The sequence below is a fragment of the Hemitrygon akajei genome, unplaced genomic scaffold, assembly GCF_048418815.1.
Source record: "Hemitrygon akajei unplaced genomic scaffold, sHemAka1.3 Scf000043, whole genome shotgun sequence".
NCBI classification, from domain to species: domain Eukaryota; kingdom Metazoa; phylum Chordata; class Chondrichthyes; order Myliobatiformes; family Dasyatidae; genus Hemitrygon; species Hemitrygon akajei.
The window spans coordinates 8832620-8849952 of NW_027331929.1; the positions used below are offsets into that span (position 1 = coordinate 8832620).

Here is a 17333-nt window from a genome sequence, read left to right on the forward strand (position 1 = left end):
AACAAAAAGCAAAAGTAAGGTGTGTGAGGAGTATAAAAAGTGCAAAAAATACTTAAGAAATAAATCAGAAGGGCTAAAAGAAGACTTGGATTAGCTTTGGCAGTCAAGACGAAAGATCATCCAAAGAGCTTCTATAACCATATAACCATATAACAATCACAGCACGGAAACAGGCCATTCCGGCCCTCCTAGTCCGTGCCGAACTCTTAATCTCACCTAGTCCCACCTACCCGCACTCAGCCCATAACCCTCCACTCCTTTCCTATCCATATACCTATCCAATTTTACCTTAAATGACACAACTGATCTGGCCTCTACTACTTCTACAGGAAGCTCATTCCACACAGCTATCACTCTCTGAGTAAAGAAATACCCCCTCGTGTTTCCCTTAAACTTTTGCCCTCTAACTCTCAAATCATGTCCTCTCGTTTGAATCTCCCCTACTCTCAATGGAAACAGCCTATTCACGTCAACTCTATCTATCCCTCTCAACATTTTAAATACCTCGATCAAATCCCCCCTCAACCTTCTACGCTCCAATGAATAGAGACCTAACTTGTTCAACCTTTCTCTGTAACTTAAGTGCTGAAACCCTGGTAACATCCTAGTAAATCGTACAGGTATATTAAAAGCAAAAGGATAGTAAGGGATAAAATTGGTCCTCTTATCTAGGCCTCATATGGAGCCAGTGATCATTAATGGAGAATGTGTGGAGCAGGTTAAGACCTACAAGTATCTGGGAGTAGTTAGACGAGAAGCTAGACTGGACTGCCAACACAGGTGCCTTGTGCAGGAAGGCACAGAGTCGACTGTACTTCCTTAGAAGGTTGGCGTCATTCAATGTTTGTAGTGAGATGCTGAAGATGTTCTATAGGTCAGTTGTGGAGAGCGCCCTCTTCTTTGTGGTGGCGTGTTGGGGAGGCAGCATTAAGAAGAGGGACGCCTCACGTCTTAATAAGCTGGTAAGGAAGGCGGGCTCTGTCGTGGGCAAAGTACTGGAGAGTTTAACATCGGTAGCAGAGCGAAGGGCGCTGTGTAGGCTACGGTCAATTATGGAAAACCCTGAACATCCTCTACATAGCAACATCAAGAGACAGAGAAGCAGTTTCAGCGACAGGTTGCTATCGATGCAATGCTCCTCAGACAGGATGAAGAGATCAATACTCCCCAATGCCATTCGGCTTTACAATTCAACCGCCAGGAGTAAGATATGTTAAAGTGCCAGGGTTAGGAATCAATGTATTTAAGTAAACTACTTAAGAACTTTTTAAAAGCTATTATTAATGCTTTTTGAGAGGGTGTTTTTAGATGCATATCATATTTTTACTGAGTTAAGTATTATATGTAATTAGGTTTGATACAATAAGTGTATGGGACATTGGAAAAAATGTTGAATTTCCCCATGGGGATGAATAAAGTATCTATCTATCTATCTATCTATCTATCTATCTTGAAGATCAGAGTGGTCGGCTATGTATGGAACCAATAGCAATGGGAGATATCTCAAACGGCTATTTTGCGCCTGTATTTACTAAGGGAACCTGCATAGCGTCAATGGAAATAAGGCAAACAAGTTGTGAAGTTATGGAGCCTACACAGATTGAAGAGGAGGAGGTGCTTGCTATCTTGAGGCCAATCAGAGTAGATAAATCCCCGGGACCTGACAGGGTATTCCCTCGGACCTTGATGGAGTCTAGTGTTGAATTTGCAGGAGCCCTTGCAGATAGATTTAAAATGTCGGTTTTTACGGGTGAGGTGCCGGAGGATTGGAGGATAGCCAATCAAATAGACGTTTAAAAAAGTCTTGAAAATTAATCCGGGAAATTAATAGCCGGCAGATTAGACGTCGGTACTAGGGAAATTATTTGAAGGCGTACTAAGTGTTCGGATCTACAAGTATTTCGATAGACAGTGAATTATGAGGGAGAAACAACGCGGCTTTGTGCGTGGTAGCTCATGTTTAACAAATCTATTGGAGTTTTCCGAGGAGGCTACAGGGAAAGTGGATGAAGGGAAGGCAGTGGACGTTGTCTACATGGAATTCAGTGAGACCTTTGGCAAGGTTCCGTATGCGAGGGTAGTTCGGAAGATTCAGTCGCTGGGTATACATGGTGAGGCAGTAAATTGGATTAAACATTGGCTCAATGGGAGAAGTCAGATAGTGGCAGTGGAGGATTGCTTATCTGAGTGGAGGCCCGTGACTGGTGGTGTGCAACAGGGGTCAGCCCTGGGTCCATTGATATTTTTCATCTATATCAATGATCTGGATGATAAAGTCGTAAATTGGATCAGCAAATCTGCTGATGATACACAGCTTGGAGGTGCAGTGGACAGTGAGGAAAGTTTTCAAAGCTTGCAGAGGGATCGGGACCAGCTGGAAAAATGGGCTGGAAAATGGTAGATGGAGTTTAATACAGACACGTGTGAGATATTTATTTGGATGGTAATTACAACGTAAATGGTGGGGCACTGAGGAGTGCAGTACAACAGAGGGAGCTAGGAATGCAGATACAAAATTCTATAAAAGTGGCGTCACAGGTAGATAAGGTAGTAAGGAGAGGTTTTGGTTCATTGGCTTTTCTAAATCAAAGTATTGATTACTAGTGTTGTAATGTTATGGTGAGGTTGTATACAACATTTGTGAGGCCGAATTTGGAGTATCGTGTGCAGTTTTGGTCACCGAATTACAGGACGGATATTAATAATGTTGAACAAGTGCAGAGAAGGTTTACAAGGATGTTTCCGGGGCTTGAGAAACTGAGTTACAGAGAAAGTTTGAATAGGTTAGGACTTTATTCCCTGGAGCGTAGAAGAATGAGGGGAGACATGATAGAGGTATATAAAATTATGATGGGTATAGATAGAGAGAATGTAAGCAGGCTTTTTCCACTGAGGCAAGAGGAGAAAAAAAAACAGAGGGCATGGTTTCAGGGTGAAAGGGGAAATTTTAAAGGGAACATTAGCGGGGGCTTCTTCAATAGACAATCGGTGCAGAAGTAGTCCATTCGGCCCTTCAAGCCTGCACCGCTATCTCACTGTGAGAGATAAATGTCTTCACTGGTTAAAGTGCCATCTACGTTAATGTCGTCTGCAGGCTCACCCACCGTGTATTGTATAAACTGTTAAAAATGGTCGATATAGTTGAGAAAGATCATTGGAGCCACCACCGATCCCCCGGTGAACAACGCTGGTGACGGGCCTTCAGTCTGAGAAACGAGCTTCAACCTTAAACTTTGTCTCCTATCGCCTAACAAATTGTATACCTAATCAGCCAACCCTCACTGCACCTCCCACAACGGTATACCATCCGATGCATTGTTAAAATCGATGTAAATTACATCCAGCACCACGACCTCTGTCCGCCGCCATCAAATTAGTCAGACAGATCTCCATGGGTTCCACACCATCTCCAGACCAGTCTACCATCTGAGACCTTGTGAATAGCCTTGTTCAAGCCTCTGTATAGTACATCTACTACCAATTACTGTTCTGTCCTCCCCAGTCAAATCAGCCGGACAAATCTCCCTGGGTCTCACGCCAACTGTTATTTCCTTCCCCCTTCTCTCTTCTATCTGTCCCTCTCCCGGCCACTCTCACCCTTCTGTTCCTTCTCCGTCTCTCCCTACATTCCTCTCTCCCATCTTCCAGAGTGATCTCCCATCTGGGATCTTGATACGGGACATGTCAAGCGTCCATTATGTCTATCAATCCGGACATATCAGTCAGTCAACTTCCCCTGGTTGCCACACCATCACACAGTAGTCTACCAAGCGGGAAAAAAAACAAATGTTTTATTTTCTTTCCTGTTCACAATGTCTACAACCCTATTCTCAAGAAACGCCCTGTTCCTCTCTAAAAATATAAACACTGCTCCGCCCATGACCGCAAGAAACTGCAGAGCGTTGTGGAAAGAGCTGAGCCCAGCTCCGAAACCAGCCTCTCCTCCATGAACTCTTTCAACACATACTGCTGCTCCGATAAAGCACCCAGCATCATTAAGGGTACCCGGAAATTCTGTCTTCTGCACCCTCCCATCGGAGGGAAAATGCGAAAGCATGTATCAGGAGGCTCAAGGACAGCTTCTACACTACAGTAATCAGACTATTGAACGGACCCCTAATACGATAAGATGTGCTCTTGACATCAAATCTTCTTCTTCGTGGTTCTTGAAACTTATAGTCCGCCTGCACTGCAATTTCTCTATAATTTTGATACTTTATTCTACATTCTGTGATTAAGTAACCTGGTTCTACTCCAATGAAGTGACCTGTATCTATGGATGTGGGTGGGATCTCTCCTACCTGTGATGTATATAAGCGATCTGGATGAAAATATAGATGGGTGGTTTAGATTGACTTTATCATTCCAAATTGTCAGATGCATCAGACGGCATGCGTCCTGGACAAAATTGTCGGCCGACAGCTAAGAAAAATAATAAACCCGTGACAGTCTATCTTTCTACTCTTTCTCAACCACTCTCTATCCCTCCCTTTGTCTCTTCCCCGTCGCTCTCCCACTTTTTCACCCCTCACTCCCCCTCGCTCTCCCACTCTTTCGCTGTCTCTCTCACACATCCGACTCCAGAGTCACTCATAATATCACTTCCTCTTCTCACGTGGCCTTTCCCTCTCTCACCTCTCTTCCCGTTTCCTCTTACCCATTCTCTCACATTTTCCCCCATCGCTCCCCTCTCACTCTCACCATCTTCTCCTTCTGCTTATCTTAATGGTCTCTCCACAGGTCTGCATAAACAGGAGCCGAACGAGAACATCGGAAATAGACCGGACGGTAAGATCTGCCTACTCTGCCTAGTTACGTTCTTCCTCATCGCGACAGTGGTCGGGCTCTCGATCCATGGTGAGTCGAACGGACTCCGGATGGAGTCAGACCGTAACCTAACAGTGTGGAATGAAACGTGAGTGTAAAACCTCACAATGACACGGACACGCCGCTAAACGTGTCACAAACGTACCTCACCTTGATACCGACACCTTCCACGCCGTGGCACCGACTCGCACCTCATCGTGACATTGTCACGCTCCTCACAGTGAAACTGAAACTACCCTCACCTGGACAGTGACACAGCTCCCACTGTGACATCGTCATGACCACAACGTGACACTGACTCCCACCTCACCGTAACGCTGAAAAATAATAAACTCTGAATCCAGACGGCCAATTCCCCGTGAATCCCCTGTATCATAATCTTCTGGATAAGCCTCCCCTCAGGGACCCAGTCAAACACCCACGGCTCCAACTTAATCGATCACATTCGGGAGAGGTGACAAAATCTCTGGAATCAGAGAGACGCTTGTCAGCCCTGGGAAGTCAAGGGATTTGGACTCTAAGCGATGAGGCTCAATGTAACTGAGATTGAGAGAGGGAGGGGTGATCGTGGTGGAAGGAGAGACCGCGGCTGGTGGGTGGAAGGGAGTCCCAGTGGGTGACGCGGCTGAATTCACCCACACACTGAAAGAGAACATGGGAAATAGATCGAACCGTAGGATCTGCCTACCCCGCCTCGTTACGTCCGCCATTATCGTGATTGTTGCCGGGCTCTCGACCCACGGTGAGCCGAACGGGATCCAAGTAGAGGCAGGATGTAAACAAATTGTTTTTGTAAAACACCACAGGGACACCAACACCCCGTTACTGTGACACTGAGACACCACTCACTGTGACATCCATAAGCTCCTCAACCTGACCCGTCCAGCTCCGCACCGTGACAAGGACTCACGCTTCACTGTAACACCCCTTACCGAGACGGTATCGCCCCTCAAAATAACACCGATGCACCGCTCACTGAGACAATAATCCACACTTCACACCGACAGAGGTAAACCACACACCGCGATAGTGACTTCCAAATTCACAGCAAAACCTACGTATTACAACCCGTGAAGTCGATGCATACCTCAGCGTGACACTGTCACACCCACCGTCGCCATGATATGCCTCTCACCGTGACAGAGACACACCCCTCTCTTTGAGACCATCACACCCCACACCATGACACAGATACTCCACCCACCGTGACATCTCCACGCTCCTCACTCTGAGATTTCTCACGCCGCGACATCGAGAAACACTTCATTGTGACCCGGCACAACTCGGGCCAGGGCACCTAAACACCTGTCACAGTGACACCGACACGTTCCTCACCGCAACTCGGATTGACCGACAGGATACTTATGTTGACCCCCATTGTAACATGAACTAAATCTTCACAGGGACATTGATATACCCCTCAGCTTGACACAGACACGCCTCTCATTTCCCTCGGGATTATCCAATTTCCCTCGGGATCAATATGTCTGCTTTTCTGTCTCAACATGGCGCCGACGCCTCTCACTGTGCCACAAGTACATCCTTCACTGTGACACCCTTCACCGTGACACTGACACAACACTCTCTGTGAACCGTTCGGTAGCGTGACGCTGACTCACGTGTCACTGTAAACGCTAAACATCCTTCACCATCTCTCTCAGTGTCACTGATTCGTCAGTCTGAGGAAACCTGCCACCGAAATAACCAAGCTGAACTTCGTCACCAGTTCACTGAGATGGAAACGAAGTACAGATCCGTCAACGAAACCAAGGCTCAAATCTGTGAATTCTTGACCAGCAGAAGAGGTGAGGCATCATCCCCCTCTTTCACCCGCTCCTCATCACAGGGCAGGCATGGAGAGAGGAAGCGTCACTCTGTACTTGATATTGGGAGTTTGGGAAGAGATGGTATGGAGGATGATTCACTCTGTGTTTGATACGGTGAGTGTGTGACAGGGTTGCTTGGAGGAAGTTTCAATTTATCACAGAATGCAGGAGACTGTGATGGGACGTTGTGTAGGTGGATTCACTCTGTCTAACCACGGGATTGTGAGACGTAACATTAGAGCTTCACTCGATGTCTCACTCAGGGAATGTCTGATGAGACAGTATGGATCCAGCATCAGTCTGTGTTTGACAACTAATTGTGTGATGGGACAGTGCCCAGAGAGATTCAGCCCATGTCTGAAACCTGAAGTGTGTTATGGCACCGTGGAGAGAGAGCTTCACTCTGAATCCGGGAGCTGGTGACGGGACGGTGCAGCGGATGCTTCACTCTGTGTCGGAATCCGGGAGTGTGAGATGGGATCGTGGAGAGACAGCTTCAGTCTGTGTCTGATTCCTGATGTGACTGATGGGACGGAACAGAGAGAGCTCCGTGACTTGCCAGGGTGCGTGTGATGGGACGTACATAAGGATATTCACATTGTGTTAGACTCGGGTGTGTGTGATGGGACCGTGTGTAGGCAGCTTCCCTCTGTGTCTGACACTTTGCTGTGAGGTGTGTTGAGAAACTGTAGAGGGAGAATCACTCTTCCTCTGAGAGAACGGGTGAGTTTATAAAGCGAGCAGATAGAGAGGGGGAATGTCATTTCTTCGGCAGTTTCGACGGGGCACGACTACGCAAGCGCGTGAAAGTCGGCCTCTGAAGCAGCGAGAGGGTTTAAAAAACGAACAGATTAACGGAGCGGCCAATTGAGTAGTGGGAGACAGACTAGTAAAGATGGATAGATAGATAGATAGATAGATAGATAGATAGATAGATAGATAGATAGATAGATAGATAGATAGATAGATAGATAGATAGATACTTTATTCATCCCCATGGGGAAATTCAACATTTTTTCCAATGTCCCATACACTTGTTTTAGCAAAACTAATTACATACAATATTTAAATCAGTAAAAATATGATATGCATCTAAATCACTCTCTCAAAAAGCATTAATAATAGCTTTTAAAAAGTTCTTAAGTAGTTTACTTAGATACATTAAATACAATCAACCCCGGCATTTTAACATATCTTACTCCTGGCGGTTGAATTGTAAAGCCTAATGGCATTGGGGAGTATTGACCTCTTCATCCTGTCTGAGGAGCATTGCATCGATAGCAACCTGTCGCTGAAACTTCTTCTCTGTCTCTGGATGGTGCTATGTAGAGGATGTTCAGGGTTTTCCATAATTGACCGTAGCCTACTCAGCGCCCTTCGCTCAGCTACCGATTTTATACTCTCCAGTACTTTGCCCACGACAGAGTCCGCCTTCCTTACCAGCTTATTAAGACGTGAGGCGTCCCTCTTCTTAAAGCTGCCTCCCCAACACGCCACCACAAAGAAGAGGGCGCTCTCCACAACTGACCGATAGAACATCTTCAGCATCTTACTACAGACATTGAATGACGCCAACCTTCTAAGAAAGTACAGTCGACTCTGTGCCTTCCTGCACAAGGCATCTGTGTTAGCAGTCCAGTCTAGCTTTTCGTCTAACTGTACTCCCAGATACTTGTAGGTCTTAACCTGCTCCACACATTCTCCATTAATGATCACTGGCTCCACATGAGGCCTAGGTCTCCTAAAGTCCGCCACCATCTCCTTGGTCTTGGTGATATTGAGACGCAGGTAGTTTGAGTTGCACCATATCACAAAGTCCTGTATCAGTTTCCTATACTCCTCCTCCTGTCCATTCCTGACACACCCCACTATGGCCGTGTCGTCAGCGAACTTCTGCACATGGCAGGACTCCGAGTTATATTGGAAGTTTGATGTGTACAGGGTGAACAGGAACGGAGAAAGCACGGTCCCCTGCGGCGCTCCTGTGCTGCTGACCACCGTGTCAGACCTACAGTCTCCCAACCGCACATACTGAGGTCTCTCTGTCAAGTAGTTTGGCTCGAGAGGCTTCGACGAGCAGAGAATGAGGACGAGCTTGCTCCCAGTGAGATAAAGCCAGGTAAGCTACTTTAATTAATCTAATTCGCTTAGTAATAGGTAATGGAGGCAGCAGTTAGGGCAGTCGAGCGCTCCGTCTGAAGGATGTGGGAAGTCAGGGCGGGCCAAATTGTCCCTGATGACTACACCTGTAAAAGGTGCATCCGGCTGCAGCTCTTGACAAACCGAGTTAGGGAACTGGAGCTGGAGCTGGATCAACTTCGGATCATTCGTGAAGCAGGGGCAGAAATAGACAGGAGTTTCTGGTAGATAGACACCCCTAAGAGTCAGGGGACAGGTTGCTGTGCGACCGCAGAACATCCCTGTGGCTGTTCCCATCAACAATAAGTACACCGTTTCGGATACTGTTGGTGGAGGCAACCTACCAGGGCAAGTTGCATTGGTCACGTCTCTGGCACGAGGCGAGGCCCTGAGCTCAGAAAGGAGGGAGCGTAAAGAGGAGAGCAGTAGTGATAGGGGATTCAATAGCTAGGGGTGTAGATAAGAGGTTCTGTGTGAGAGATTGAGAATATCGGGTGGACTGTTGTCTCTCTGGTGCAAGGAACCGTGATGTCTCGGAACGAGTTCTCAGCATTTTCCAGAGGGAGGGTGAACACTCAGATGCCGTGGACCATGTAGGGATCAATGAAGTGAATAGGATAAAGGAGGAGGTTCTGCACAGAGAGTTTAGGGAGTTTGGGGCAAAATTCAATGACGGAACTCCAGGGTTGAAATTTCAGGATTGCTAACAGTGCCACGTGCCAGTGAGGCTGGAAATAGGTTAAAATACAGCTAAATACGTGGCTAAGGAGTTGGTGCAGGAGGGAGGGCTTCAAGTTTCTGGACAATTGGGTCTTGTTCCAGGGAAGGTGGGGCCTGTTACTATGGGACGGGTTGCACCTGAACTATAGGGGGACTAAAATCCTTGCGGGAGGGTTTGCTAGTGCTGCTGCGGTGGATTTAAACTAGATTTGCAGGTGGAGCGGAACCAGAGTGATAGAGGAAATAGTGAGGTGGATGAGGATAAAGGTAATGAGAGAACTGCAAGGTTAGTGGATGGAGCAAAGCCAGATCTAACATATAAAGAGGCTTTGAGGAATGTGAAGCAGAATAAAGGGTGTAATGGTAGTAAGGTAGAAGGACTAAAGTGCGTCTCTTCAATGCAAGAAGCGACAGGAACAAAAGAGATGAACTGAGTGCTTGGATACGTACATGGAATTACGATGTAGTGGCAATTACAGAGATGGCTAGCACCAGGGCAGGAATGGATTCTCATTATTCCTGGATTTCAGTGGTTTAAAAGGGATAGAAAGGGGGAAACGGGGAGAATGGGTGGCGTTACTGGTCTGGAATAACACTACGGCTACAGAAAGTTTGGTTAATGCAGCAGGATCCTCCTTTGAGTCAGTATGGGTGGATGTCAGGAGCAGGAAGGGAGCAGTTACTCTACTGGGGGTATTCTATCGACCTCGTAGCAGCAGGGACATCGATGAACAGACTGGGTGGCATATTTTGGAAAGGTGGGAAAATAGCAGGGTTGATATCGTGGATAACTTTAACTTCCCTAATATTGATTGGCACCTGATTAGTTCCAATGGTTTAGATGAGGCAGAGTTTGTTAAATGTGTCCAGGACGGATTCCTGTCACAGTATGTTGATAGCCCGACGAGGGTGAATGCCATGTTGCATCTAGTATTAGGTAACAAACCGGTTCAGGCCACAGATCTCATAGTGGGTGAGCATCCGGGGGACAGTGACCAACACTCCCCGGCCTTTAGCAGTATCATGGGGAATGATAGAATCGGAGAGGACGGGAAATTTTTAATTGGGGAAGGTCAGAAACATAAGGATTTAAAGCTTGAACTTGCGGGTGGGGATTGGGACGACGTATTTGCAGGGAAATGTACTATGGATGTGTGTTTGATGTTTAGGGATCTCTTGCAGAATTTTAGGGATAAATTCCTCCCGGTGAAGAAGATAAAGAATGGTAGTGTGAAGGAATCATGGCTGACAAGTGAGATGGAAAATCTAGTCAGGTGGAAGAGGGCAGCATACATGGGGTTTAGGATGCAAGGATCAGATGGGGCTATTGAGGAATATAGGGTAGCAAGAAATGAGCTTAAGAAGGGGCTGAGGAGAGCAAGAAGGGGGCATGAGAAGGCCTTGGCGAGTACGGTAAGGGAAAACCCCAAGGCATTCTTCAATTATGTGAAGAACAAAAGGGTGTCAGGTGTGAAGGTAGGACCGAATAGAGATACAGGTGGGAAGTTGTGCCTGGTAGTTGTGGAAATGAACAAGCTCCTCACTGAATACTTCTCTTCGGTATTCACCAATGAGAGGGAACCTGATGACAGTGAGGACAATATGAGCGAGGTTGAAGCTCAGGAGCATTGCTGATATTAAGGGAGAGGAGGTGCTGGAGTTGCTGAAGTACAATAGGACGGATAAATCCCCGGGGACTGACAGAATAGTCCCCAGGCTGCTCCACGAGGCAAAGGAAGAGATTGCTGAGACTGGCTTTGATCGTTCTGTACTCGTTGTCCACTGGAATGGCACCGGTGGATTGAAGGGAGGCGAATGCTGTCCCCTTGTTCAAAAAAGGTAGTGGGTATAGTCCAGGTAATTATAGGCCTTACGTCTGCGGTGGGAAAGATGTTGGAAAAGATTCTTAGAGATAGGATCTACAGGCATTTGGAGAATCATAGTCTGATCAGGGACAGTCAGCATGGCTTTGTGAAGGGCAGATCGTGTCTAGGAAACCTGTAGAGTTACTTGAGGAGGTGACCAGGCATATAGATGAGGATAGTGCAGTGGATGTGATCTATATGGATTTCAGTAAGGCATTTGATAAGTTTCCACACGATAGACTTATTCAGGAATTAAGAAGGCATGTGATCCCAGGAGGTTTGGCTTGCCTGCAGAAAGCTGTGTGCCGTGACGGACGGAGTATTTTCAGATTGGAAGTTGTGACTAGTGGTGTTCCAAGAGGATCGATTCTCGGACCACTACTGTTCGTGATTTTTATTAACGACCTGGATGTGGGGATAGAAGGGTGGGTTAACAAGCTTGTAGACGACGCAATGGTTGGTGGGGTTGTAAATAGTGTAGAGGATTGTTGAAGATTGCAGAGAGACATTGATAGAATACAGGAATGGGCTGAGAAGTGGCAGATGGAGTTCAACCCGTAGAAGTGTGAGGTGGTACACTTTGGAAGGACAAACACCATGGCAGAGTACAAAGTAAATGGCAGGATACTTGGTAGTGTGGAGGAGCAGAGAGGTATGGGTTTACATGTCCAGAGATCCCTGAAAGCTGCCTCACAGGTACATATAGTATTTAAGAAAGCTTATGGGGTGTTGGTTTTCGTAATTCAAGGGATAGTGTTTTTAGAGTCGCGAGTAAATGATGCAACTCTATAAAACCCTGGAATACTGTGTCCAGTCTAGTCGCCTCACTATAGGAAGGATGTGGAAGCATTGGAAAGGCCACAGAGTAGATTTACTAGGATGCTGCCTGGTTTAGAGAGTATGCATTATGAGCAGAGATTACGATAGAGGCTAGGGCTTTAATATTTGCAGCAAGAAGGAGGATGAGAGGAGACATGATGACGTAAACAAGATATTAAGGAATAGATAAAATGGGCAGCCAGCGCCTCCTCCCCAGGGCACCACTGCTCAAGACAAAAGGCAAGGGATGGGAAGTTCAAGGGGGTTGGGATATTATAGGAAGGTTTTTTACTCAGAGAGTGGTTGGTGAGTGGAATGCACTGCCTGAGTCAGTGGTGGAGGCAGAAACACTAGTGAAATTTAAGACACTACCAGATATGTATACGGAGAAATTTAAGTTGGGGGTTATAGGGGAGGCAGGGTTTAAGAGTCGGTACAGCATGGTGGGCCGAAAGGCCTGTTCTGTGCTATCCTAATCTATGTTCTATATCTGTGTCTATTTGACGTGTGTGCTGAGGTATTTTCCTCCGGGAGTGTGTGATGGATGCTGTGGAGGGATATTCATTGTGCCTGATCCTGTTAATGTGCGATGGGACGATGTTGGGGGCGGGGAAGTTCTATTTGTGCCTGAACTCAGCTGAACGTGATGGGACCGCATGGCGTGAAATTCACTCTCTGCGTCCCCCGGGTGTGTGTGATGGAAAAGTGTGCAGGGAGATTCACTCTGTGTCTCACTGTTCCTTGTTCCTGATTTCCAGAGCAAACCTGTTCCGAGAATTGGGTCACAAATAAAGACCGGTGTTATTACGTTTCCAAGTCTGTAACATCTTTCTACAAAGCGAATCAAGAATGCTCAAACGGTGATTCAAGACTGCTGGAAATCAATTCAAGGGATGAAGCGGTATGTGTCACAGCACGAGAAGATCCCACAGAAACACAGGAACAATCACACATCCCCGGGGTCAGTCACAGAGTGAATCTCCCTCCATAGCATCCCATCGCACACTCCCGGGATCAGACATAGAGTGAAACCGCACAATACACCGTCCCATCACACACTCAAAGGGTCAGACACAGAGTTAATGTCCCTCCACACCGTCCCATCACACTATCCAGGGGGTCAAATACAAAGTGAATGTCCCTCCACACCGTCCCATCACACACTCTCGGGGTTAAACACAGAGTGAAACTCCCTCCACACCGTCCCGTCACAGACTCACGGGTTCAGACACAAAATGCATCTCCCTCCACACTGCCCCTTAACACACACTCCCTGGGTCAGACACAGAGTAAATCCCCCGCAACACCGTCTCATCCGGGTTTTGACACAAAATATTCACACAAAGTGAATCTCCCTCCACATTGTCCCATCACACTCTTCCGGTTGAGACACAGAGTGAAGCTCCCTTCACACCGTCCCATCACACAACCCGGGGGGTCTGGCACAGAGTGAAGCTCCCTCCACACCGCCCCTTAAGACACACTCCCGGGGTCAGGGACAGAGTGAAGCTCCCGCCACAACGTCCGGTCACACTCTCCCGGGTCAAACACAGAGTGAATCTCCCTCCACACCGCCGCATCACATACTCCCGGGGTCAGACACAGAGTGAATCTCCCCCTATCTGTCCCATCACATACTCCCGGGTTACGACAAAGAGTGAATCTCCCTCCACACCGTCCCATCACATTCTCCCGCAGTCAGAGACTAAGTGCATCTCCCTCCACACTGTCACAACACACACTCCCAGGGTCAGACTCAAAGTGAAGCTGCTACCCCACAGTCCGATCACAATTCCCGGGATAAGACACAGACTAAATCTAACCTCCACACCATCCCATCGCACACTCCCGAGTTCAGACACAGAATGAATCTCCCTCCACACCGTCTCATCACACACTCCCGCGTTGAGACACAGCGTGAAACTCCCACTATCCCATCCCATCACACACTCCCCTGGTCAGACACACGATGAAGCACCCTCCACACCGTCCGATCGCAGATTCCTGGTGTAATCAGCTGAGAGAAGCTCCGTACATTATTTTCGATTCTTGGCATTAACCAAATAAGTTTAATTTCCCAGACCTTTGTATCAGACAAACTTGTGAACAGAAGCCGTGCATACTGGATTGGAAAATGCGAAGACAGGTAAGATTTAGACTGAATTGTGGGGTGAGAGTTGGCATTGACATAGTCGTCGGAGGAAAATGGGTTTAGTTTACGATTCGGCTGTACGAGGTTGTCGGGTACATGTGGTACAATGGGAGCATTTTGGGCCGCCACGTGTCTGCCGGGGAAGGACAGGGCAGTAGGAATATTTCGGAAACTGGCAGGGGGCAGTGGGGAGAGATCAGACAACAGGAATTATTTTGGTACTGACGCAGGTCGGTCAGGACAGCGTGGTGCAGTGGGATCATTTCGGAGATAGTCGCCGGTCTGTGAGGAGAGTGAGCAACAGCGGGAATAGTTTGGAGAATGACATGGATCTGAGGGGCGACAGTAGGATAACTGGATTCGTTTGGAAACCGATGCAGCGCGCTGTGCAAATAGTGGGTTAATGTGATTTGTTTGGAGGTAGTCGCCGGGTATGAGGCGAGTGAGGAACAGTATGATTCGTTTGCTAAATGACATAGATCTGAGAGAACAGAGCTGGGCTGCGGGATTAGGCAGTGGGATAGTGGGGTTTATTCGGGGATAGAAACAGAACTGAAGGGAGAGGGTCTGCCTGTTTAATTCGTATGGGGACTGACAGGATTGTGGTGAGGAAGCGGTTCGTTGGAATTAGTTTGTGGGACACAGGGCTGTGGGGAAACATTGGGTCAGTACGATTATTTAGGGAACTGACACTGGATTGTGGGGAGACATTGGGTCCGTCGTGTCTGCTTGGCAACTGGCTCTGCCCTGGGGGGAGAGTGTTTGAATTTCGATCCGTTTGGTGACTGACATAGGCTGTTAGGAGAGTGCGAATTCATGGGATTAGCTTGGGGACGGTCTGGGTAGAGGAAGGGGCAACGAGATGAACCTGAAACCACACAGGGCTGAGGGAAGAGTGTGGAACAGTGGGATTCATTTCGGGACAGACATAGTTCTGTGGGGAAACGGTGGGACCGTGGGGTTTGTTCGGGGACTGAAACAGATCAGAGGGGGAAGGGTGGGCCTGTTCGATTCGTATACGGACTGAAAGGGAACTGTGGTGAGAAAGCGGTTCGGTGGGATTAGTTTGGGGGATACGGGGCTCTGGGGAGACATTGGGTCAGTACGATTAGTTTGGGAACTGACACAGGATTATGGGGAGACATTGGGACCGTGATATTTTTCTGGGTACTGGCACTGCCGTGGGGAGAGAGTGGTCGAATGTGATGAGTTTGGGGACTAACACAGGCAATTAAGAGAGATCGAATTCATGGGATTAGCTTGGGGACGGACACCGCTCGGGTCCTCTACTGAAGCTGTTTTGTCTTTGTTGAAATTGTTTAACCCTCCTGGATAGGAATGTGGGCTGGAGTCTCCTGTACAAGCCGTCCTCTGGAACGCCCGTCTGCAGTCAGTGCGTAAGGAGTAACCCTTGTGATGGTGATCGGCATTTCATCTGCGAGAAGTCGGCACCTTTGTTCCCGGATATTCCTGAAACGATCCAGGGTCTCTGCCAACAGGCAGTGCAGGAGACATGAATCAAGTTACTAGCCCCATTTTCTTGTCCTTCTCTCCCCTTCACTCTCATCCTAAATCCTTTCAAATTCGCTCCGCACCCTCTCTGCCATATTCTCCCCACCAGACACCGACAAACCCCTCTCGCCGTCTATCCCCTTCGTTCTCGCCACACCCTCTCCCGTACCGCTCTTCCTAGTTCCCTCTACTTCCTCTCTACCCCTCAGCTCCCCATAATCCCTCGAACTTTCTCCGCCCGCACTTTCTCTGCTTCCTCTGCACTCCTCTTTCACCTCTCTCCCATTCTCTCCTCAGGAACTCTATACCTCCCCTCCCCGTTCACTCTAAACTCTCCGGCTCCCTGATCTCTCTCTCTATTTCTGTTTTCCACTCACTCCCACCTCAATCCTGTGCCGTCTGGTTCTCGGCAACCCAATCCTGGGTGAAAGTCTGTCCGCATCCCCTCTGTCTGTGCCCCTCTCGGGTTTATGGAACTCTGTAAGGTTATAACTACGCTCCAGGGAATAAAATCCCAACCTTCCCTCCCTCCCACCATAACCCAGTCCTCCGAGTTTCGGCAATATCCCCGTAGGACTCCCTGTACAATATATCCAGTTCAGTGGCATTTTTCCTAAAGCAGGGCGGCGTCAACGACGTCTTGTACCACGGCAGCGTCACCTACCGACTCCTGTACTCAGTGTGACTGGTGAAGACCAGCGGGCCAAGTGTCCTGTCCACCCCATCGGATGTTTTCCACAGGATTCGCTATTTCAATTATTATCTGAAGCTTATAACCACGAGAATTTGTTCTTTTGAAGTATCAGTAAGGCGCAAAGATGTACAATTAATGTAAATTGCAATTATTAATAAACACCGCAGAAATGTCGAGTTCTTGCTGATTCGTTGAAAGATGTGATGGCGCAGGGGAAGAAACTGTTCGTGAATCTGTTCTGTCTCCTGGAGCTGTCAAATAAGAGGATCACAGTCAGTAGAGGGAAGAGGAAAAGTCAGGTACTAGAGAGTATCCCTTTGGCTGTGCCACTTGATAATAACCATATAACCATATAACAATTACCACACGGAAACTGAACATCTCGGCCCTTCCATTCCCTGCCGAAAACTTACTCTCACCTATTCCCACTGACCCGCACTTACCCCTTAACCCTCCATTCGTTTCCTGTGCATATACCTATCCAATTGTGCTTTAACTAACAATTCCGAACCTGCCTCTACCACTTTCACTGGAAGCTCATTCCACACAGTTACCACTCTCTGAGTAAAGAAACATCCCCTCATGTTTTCATTAAACTTTTGCCTCCTAAGTCTCAACTCATGTTCTCTTGTTTGAATCTCCCCTAATCTCAATGGGAATAATAAACCTATCCACGTCAACTCTATCTATCCAAAAAATGAAGACCGAACTTGTTCAATATTTCCCTGTAACGTAGGTGCTGAAACCAAGGTAACATGATAGTAAATCTTCTCTGTACT

General features: G+C 47.6%; 1 protein-coding gene across 1 annotated transcript in view; it reads left to right on the top strand.

Annotated features, from left to right (window-relative positions):
• The window catches only part of LOC140720488 (oxidized low-density lipoprotein receptor 1-like), a 30735-nt gene extending 14393 nt beyond the window's left edge, over positions 1–16342 (top strand). Inside the window, exons 4-8 of the mRNA XM_073035338.1 lie at positions 4741–4788; positions 6489–6632; positions 12955–13097; positions 14278–14342; positions 15685–16342. Coding sequence (XP_072891439.1) covers positions 4741–4788; positions 6489–6632; positions 12955–13097; positions 14278–14342; positions 15685–15865 — 581 coding nt within the window. The 3' untranslated portion in view covers positions 15866–16342. The remainder of the gene's footprint in view (positions 1–4740; positions 4789–6488; positions 6633–12954; positions 13098–14277; positions 14343–15684) is intronic.
• Positions 16343–17333: the final 991 nt, after the last annotated feature.